Source organism: Abramis brama (assembly GCF_963993115.1).
Source record: "Abramis brama genome assembly, chromosome: 6".
Taxonomy (NCBI): domain Eukaryota; kingdom Metazoa; phylum Chordata; class Actinopteri; order Cypriniformes; family Leuciscidae; genus Abramis; species Abramis brama.
The window spans coordinates 38135728-38143683 of NC_139968.1; the positions used below are offsets into that span (position 1 = coordinate 38135728).

At 43.0% G+C, this 7956-nt stretch overlaps 1 protein-coding gene across 2 annotated transcripts in view; it reads left to right on the top strand.

The window, feature by feature from the left end:
- LOC311084866 (uncharacterized protein) overlaps positions 1-6966 on the top strand; it is an 89945-nt gene extending 82979 nt beyond the window's left edge. For both annotated transcript variants that reach the window (XM_084117160.1, XM_084117159.1), the window contains one exon: positions 3992-6966. In XM_084117160.1, the coding sequence (XP_083973286.1) occupies positions 3992-4122 (131 nt within the window). In that variant the 3' untranslated portion in view covers positions 4123-6966. The remainder of the gene's footprint in view (positions 1-3991) is intronic.
- The last annotated feature ends 990 nt before the right edge of the window (positions 6967-7956 follow it).

A 7956-nucleotide genomic window follows, 5' to 3' on the forward strand; every position in this document is an offset into this window, starting at 1 on the left:
CTGCTGGTGACTTCCTAGAGGGTGAAAGTGGTGTCGACAGATGCCTCCACCTCGGGATGGGGAGCGCTGCTCGAGGGCAAACCGTTCTTCGGCCAGTGGTCAGAACGGGAAAAGCTTCAACATATCAACTGCCTGGAAATGTTGGCAGTGGACAACGCGCTGACGCGTTTTCGTTCTCAGATAAAGGGCCACCACGTCTTAGTCCACTCGGACAACATGTCAGTGGTGTCCTACATAAATCGCCAAGGCGGTCTCAGATCTCGAAATTTATACAAACTGGCGAAATGCCTCCTGGTATGGCTCAGCGCAACCTGCGCTCGGTGAGAGCAATGCACGTGCCTGGGCTACAGAATTTGGGGCCAGACAGACTGTCCAGGAACAACATTCCGGCGAGCGAATGGTCTCTACACCCGCAAACAGTCCAACTGTTGTGGGAGAGATTCGGCAGAACGGAAGTGGACCTGTTCGCGTCTCACGAAAACGCTCACTGCCCTGTGTTCTTTTCCAAGAGCAAGAGCGCGCTGGCCCAAGCGTGGCCGCGCTGCCCGCTCTGTTTTTTCCCCCCGTCTCTCTCCTGCCTCAGGTGATAGAACGGATCAGGAAAGTAAAATGCTCAGTGCTGCTCGAAGCGCCACTCTGGAAGAACCAACCGTGGTTCCCAGTTCTGATGCAGTTAGCAGACACTGCCCCATGGTCAGTGCCATTGAGGAGGGACCTCCTCTCTCAGGCCAAGGGTTCGATTTGGCATCCTCACCCGGAGTTGTGGTCCCTTCATGTATGGGCGCTCAACGGGTACCCGCTGACCTGCCAGAGGGAGTGCTAAATACTATCACTCAGGCTAGAGCTCCGTCTACCTGACGGCTCTATTCTTCAAAGTGGTCTGTATTCTCCGGTTGGTGCACAGCTCGGGGTTTTTCACCCTTCGACTGTGGGGTGACGGAGGTTCTCTCCTTCCTACAAGAGCTGCTGGATAAGGGCAGAGCCCCCTCCACGCTCAAAGTCTATGTGGCGGCCATAGCAGCGTTTTCTAAATCAACACTCGATCAGTCAATAGGAAGGAACGATTTAGTTATCCGCTTCCTCAGGGGGGCTAGGAGGCTGAATCCTCCCAGACCTCCCTCAGTCCCTATGTGGGACCTTTCTACGGTGTTGGAAGCCATGAAAGGTGACCCATTCGAGCCTATCCAAACAATTAGCCTCAAACACTTGTCTTTCAAAACAGTGTCGGACGAGGAAGGGGACGCAAGCTTTCTTTGTCCAGTAAGGGCGCTAAGAGCTTATGTGTCTCGCTCGTCTGTTTTCAGACAGACAGAGCAGCTGTCTGTTTCGTTCAGCGGACGTTCCAAGGGACTGGCTGTTTCGAAACAGAGCCTATCCAGATGGATAGTTGACGCCATAGCGTTGGCATACACTGCCAAGGGCTTACAGTGCCTGTTGGGTGTCAGAGCGCACTCCACGAGAGGTGTGGCCTCTTCGTGGGCTTGGTGTAGCGGGATTTCCTTGCAAGACATATGTACAGCGGCGGGGTGGTAGCCTGACTACGTCAGACTTCGTACTTCCGCTCAATTTCATTTAGCTTCTGTACTCAGTCTGAGACAGCTTCAGAGCTTTCTGTTTGCCACCGGTCTGGAAACAGCCGGGCCAATCAACGAACAGAGGGCGGGCTGAGAGCCGTGACGTACACGCTGATTGTACCGTGGATGCGTAGATTTACTTCACATAATCTGCAAAAGTTGTTCACAGCCATGTTCACTCCGGTATTTCGCTCGATGGTTTTGTTTTCGCATCATACATGTGTTTACAGTGAAAGTTAAATGCGGCTGAGCATGCGCATAACACACGCCATAACCAAACGTTATGTGATTGGCTTACGGGTAACCAATGATTTTAAACTTCAGACAAGCGCCCCCCCGCGCGAGAGAAAACACTTCTCTATTATGCTATTCCAGACTCTCTCTACGAAGCAAAGTGAAGTAGCAGAGTCTGGTATTACCAGGCTAGAGGGGTGGGTCTCGCCGTCTACATTTATAAGGTTCTATAACCTAGAGGTTCCCGCTTTACAGGCTAAGCTGCTGTCGGTATAGACGAATCAGTGCTGTCTGGTTAGGACACTGAGGTCATGAGCGCTGCGCGCCGCAGACTGTTTATGCTACAGGCAGTATTGCGCAAGACCCGCATTTCCTGCATCAGTTCAGGTCAGTTCCGCCCTGTCTGTGTGATGTCATGTTTAACGTTTGCGTCTATGGACGCTGCTGTATATGGATAGAGTGATTCCCCTCCTCTTTCCAGGACTCTCTGTGAGTTCCCCTGGTGATTGTGCACTGTAATTCCTGGGCTTTGCCTTCAGGTTTATTGGTGTTTGATCCCAGCACGCACGGCGTTTTGCATTGGGTCCCCTAGCGTAAGATACTTACGCAGTACGAGAGAAGAGAACGTAAGAGTTCTAAAGAGAAGAAGAGTTCTTCTACGTTACTCACGTAACCTCGGTTCTCTCTAGAAGAGGGAACGAGTACTGCGTATCTTGCCGTGCATGCAACACACTCTGTTTCGCTTCGCTGATGAAAAACCAGGGATCAGCTGTCCCGAGCCTTCCTTTATAGGACTAAGCCACGCCCGTTTCGGCGGAACGTGACGCAGAGGGCGCGAAGCGCCCTCATTGGCCTGACGTCACCTCAGGCCTCGCTCGGTAGGCTGATGCAGTTGCCGCAGAGCAGCCAATTGGGCGTGCGAGCGAGCTGTCTCGCCCATGGCTGCATGCTGCCACAATGCGGTTTGCAATAATACAAAATTATAAGGATAATTTTTTGGCTTCAATATCATGGAAAAGAGGTTTTCCCCAAGCGGAAGATATTATGCAGTACTCGTTCCCTCTTCTAGAGAGAACCGAGGTTACGTTAGTAACCGAGTACGTTCTCACTGATATGCACGTACTGGCGATCCTCGCTATCCCCCGTTGCCAGGGAAACCCTGAACCTCTCTGTGATTTAGGGCGCTACCTGGATGTTTGATCGTGCAGCTTCTCCTTATCACCGTTATTCACGCTGATATTTAAAGTCCACTTTAGTATTTAGCTACTCAGTCACTATTTCGTTTGTAGTAAGCACTAACTCATCTGGAACTCACAAGTGTACTGACAAACAGAAAGTTAACTCAGCTTACAGCCAGCGAATCTTGCGAAAACAAAATAAATACTGCTAAATAAACTATTTCAATACTTTTCGTTGCTCAAATAAATAAAATCAACCAATCCTATTCGGATTAATCGCGATTCTCTCACACATACAACGGCGCACTTCGACACACACCTCCACCATTCGCCTCCTCTCTTCCTCTCTTTTTTTTCCCCTCCCCACTCTCAAGAATCAATCAAACTTCACATTATGTAGATATCAGGCGGGCTTATTCAATTATTCACCAATGAATAACGGACTAGTAAACACTAACTTGTTGGTAAAACCCACGTTTTGCACATGTAAATTACAACCAAACTATAACACATACGATGCTCTTAAAGGGGTAGATACCCATATACACATTGTAAAGAACTATAAATTCAGTAAAGAAACATTATTATTAAGGGACCTAAATACTTTTGTTTAACTGTGAGGAGAAATCCCAGGGTTACACTTGTATAGCAGGCTCATAATTATACGTCTGAACTGTCATTGCCATCCATTGTTTTCCTATTGTTTAAATTGGCCGCTCTCCCTCCCGTTACGTCACTTCCACTTTGGCATTTTTAGGTGCGGAAGTAAAATTTTCTCACAAAAACGACTCAAGAAGCCTTAATAGCATATTTATAAGTATATATTTAAAGAAAATCTATTTCCTACATAATTTTTCTGTACATTGACTCACAGGGCTCTCTAACCTGCAATATGCCCTTTAACATTCAATGATAAATAAATGCAGTATTTTGTTCCTCTCAGGTGAAATGCTGTTGTTGTCTAAATTTTCTGTTCTGATTCATATTGTTCTTTTATTTCCTCAGACTGTGTTTTCTGTTGTCATATTTCTGAAGCTGTCACCCGATTGGTCATCTCTGCTCTGGTGGCTGTGGCTGCTGCTTGTATTGTGGTGTATGACATCACATCCAGAAAACTTGAACAGGAGAGAATATAACAGACATCATCATCATCATCATCATCAGACCCTCACAGATGAATCATATAATAGGCTTGTTTGAGATGTGCCTTGCCTCGCCTGAAATGTATGTGAGAGTAGGCGGCTGCAGTGAGAGGAGGAGTGAAAAAAGCGCAGGCAAGCTGGACAGATCTCTCTTCTCGAGGATCTGACACCTGCAAGATCAAAGATAGATATCACGGGATTCACGCTCGTGCACACTGTTGCTAATAAACTGGATGTAATTTAATTTCTGTTGCTAAAAAGAATAACTATAATGTATGGCGGAATAGCACTTGGGAGCACTTTGACTCGGTGCAGTAAAAAGTCACGCTTAAAAAATCCTCTCCCCCTCTCCCTCTCACTTCTGTCATTAGAACCAACGTGACTTTTTACTGTGCCGAGTCGAAGTGCTCCCAAGTGCTCTTCCGCCATGCATTATAGTTATCCTTTTTACCCACTTAGAAAAGCGCCACTTTTATTTTGCTTTTATTTTTATTTTTTATTTCACCAAACTTGGTCGTGTAACTACTCGTGTAACTGTATTTAAATAGGGAAAACGTGGAGGTGTTTGGTCGCTTCTAACTTCATCTGTTTAGTCCCTAATGAATGAACTGGGCTAAGCTAAGTGCTATCAAAGGGTCACCGCACGCCAGAGCGATTGAGTGCACTCACTGATACGAGAGAGATATGTATCAACTCGTCTTAGTTAAGGGAATAACATAGTTTAATATGAAAAAACGGTGGAGTGTTCCTTTAAACCAATGAGCATTAAGCTGTGTCGTCAGCAAGTCGTTTCCCATCATGCTTTTGATCAGCGCAGTCGGTGGAGAGAAACTAAGCCCCACTGCAGAATCCGACACGTGCGCCTTGCTTGGTTACTTCTAAGGCTGTGTGTATGTTTCGCACCTTTAAGGACAGCCCACTGAAAGGCCTATAAAGAAACCATGTAAAGTATGTTAGCCAGTCTGATTTGGGAAGAACTGCAGTCGCGTACAGCGAAGTCCTCAATAAAGAATAACTTTGTTTGAACGTAATCCCCAACGTCTCCTGGTTTCTTGCTTCGACGAAGAAAAAAGTTTTCAACACCGGCATGCATCTCGGTGATCACCAGTGATTAGTTCTGCGCAGATTTTGCTAGTCTATGGTTTTCTTTGGTTTATGCTTTTCTTATTAACATTATTATTAAGTACCGCATAAGTATTGTTTATTACTCTGTGCATTAATCTGTGCATGTGGCAAAGTTTAACAACATTTAGTAGCAAGGAAGTATCGCTGTTGTAGCTAATGTAGCTTTTGAGTGGTTACAGTATTTTATTAAGTGAGGTATTGTTGTCAAGGCTCTCTCCTTCAGACTGTGCTCCATTCGGCTTTCACCCAGCTGCTGAAATTGTCATGTTTTCCATTGGTATTGAAATTTATATATAAAAAAAAAAAAAAAAAAAAAAAAAACCTTGACCAGTGTTGGATTACATTTTTATTAAATGTTTAATTTAGTTTTTCCACTGCAATAGTATATAAACTGATAAAGTTTAGTAGACTGATTTCAGGTGATTATGGAGTCTTCAGCAAAGAGTCTCCTTTCCTGCTAGACCTGTTTTCTCTATTGTGTTTTAAATAAGTCAGATCACTTGATTCTCACCTTTCGGAGCCCAGACGTTGAATCGTTAGGTTGATTGACTTTCACCTTTTGTCTTTAATGGCACTGGGATGGCTCTTGGAATTGGAGTTCCTGGCCAGTATCAGCATGTGAATAGTTATGCTGATTCAATTGGACTCAGAGTAGGGTGTGTTCCTACTTCATTTGCATGCTTTGTTCAGAGTCTCCACCTCTATGTAATCCCTCCCCCTTGGAATGTATATAACTACAATGCATACTGTATTAGATTAGATCATGTTGGAAGTTTCTACAGCCGCGTACAGAGGAGTTCTCAATAAAGAATAACTTCTGTTGAACGCGATCCCAACTGTCTCACTGGTCTCTGCTTCGAAGGAAGAAAACTTTACAACACCAGTGTTAATATGTGATGGGTAGCAAAACATCCACTGAAAACATGAGGACCTAGAATCTGAATTGGGACTTGTCAATTGCAGCATTGAGTAGTCAAACATTTAAAAATAAATCTTTGATGGGACAATCTGTTTAAAAAAATGTAACATAACAATCAGTAAAAATATCAGTAAATTATTTACGGGGCACTTTAACTTATGTAAGACTGTAAGAACTCTCTCTCTTTCACTCTCTCTCTCTCTGAGAAAACAAAGGAAATTAACATCTGAACGATCTTACTATGTTAACATCCCCATTCCAGACACGATCACACTAAAGTTGATCGGCTCCAAATTTCCCTTCCACATTTCATTTCTCTCTCTCATGGTGAGATCACCTGAAATTCACCCAAAATATATATGGTTTAATGTGAACAATTATCATACAACACTGTACATGTTTGGTATCATTTGAAATGTGTCAGTACGAGTGGTACAAAGGTGTCATCTCCACTGAAGTAAACCAAAAGGTAATAAAGTTTTTAAGAGTTTAGAGATAACTATCTTTCAGAGGAAGGTGGTCGCAGGCAAATGGCATCCTGCTCTTAAAATGTGTAAACTCTGAATGCAAATTCAAAAGTTTCCACGTGAAAGGAGTTTATGTTTGGTCTGAGTACTTAAGGAAAATGTCTCAAGAGGCTCGGGGCGTCCTGTAATCGGATCAAACCATAATGCTGAGACTCTCAGCATAATGTAGACTATTTCAGGTTTGCATCTTTTACTCTTTACCTCAGAGCATTTGATGTTATTGTATTGATCATCTTTGAATTGATTTTGTAATTGCCATAATACATTTACCTGACATAATAAATTGTAAACATTTGATTTTATTCTGACTTACTCTGAAATTTTTAACTTTAGTAGATTACGTTGTATCCATTGTTACTGCAAATCTGCATCAGATTAGTGACGGACTAGAGTCCAGTTTTGAGTTGATCATATAGGGCACACCAACTGTGATCTTAGATTTCCAGCTAATATGTGGCACTAATTCAAGTTTACTTGGTTTTGTAAAGACTGAAAAGGGAATTTACATTTAGGACAGCAAAATGTAGCTTGGCAAACCTAAATAAGGTGAGTCTTACCTCAGTTTAATGTAATATAATGTAAGTGTACGTGGGAAACCATGCCATGACCAAACCAAAGTTACTACCAGAGAAAGTAATATTGGTTAGCTCATATTTGTAGTAGTGGCCATGACCTAAAGAAAACGTTACTTTTATAGGCCTTTATCACAACACAATAGAACGCCGGGAAGTAGCCGCGAAGTAGTGTACAGCGTCTTCTGGTTATTGCATTCACCATGGCTACCTGTTAATTATCAGTGGACTACTCCGCTCTCATGTCTCCCAAAAGTTTCTTTCTTTTTTTTTTTTAGTTTTCTTGATTACATTTGAATGGTTTAATTAAATTGTTATAACCAATTGTTTAAAATGTCATGATTTAAGCAAAAATTTCTTCAAAGATTAAACCAAACTTTTATTTTGACGGGTTGTCGTGTAGACCTTTGAGTCTCTTTGTTTACGATATGATGATAGTTTTTCTCAAATGAAGCTAAAATGCTGCTGAAGTGACTTTTAGAGCAGCTGTGTTGATGAAGTGCATTAATGTAATACGTTAGGCCAAGGGTGTAACTTTGGTTTGAGAAGTGGGGGGGACACAAAATGGGGGAACATTTTTTCGATTTGAATCCCATTTCCTGCATTTACATGCATTTTGGGACTATGGTGATACAAAATAATTAATAATAATAATTTTGAAAATAATTAAGTTGATTATAATGAT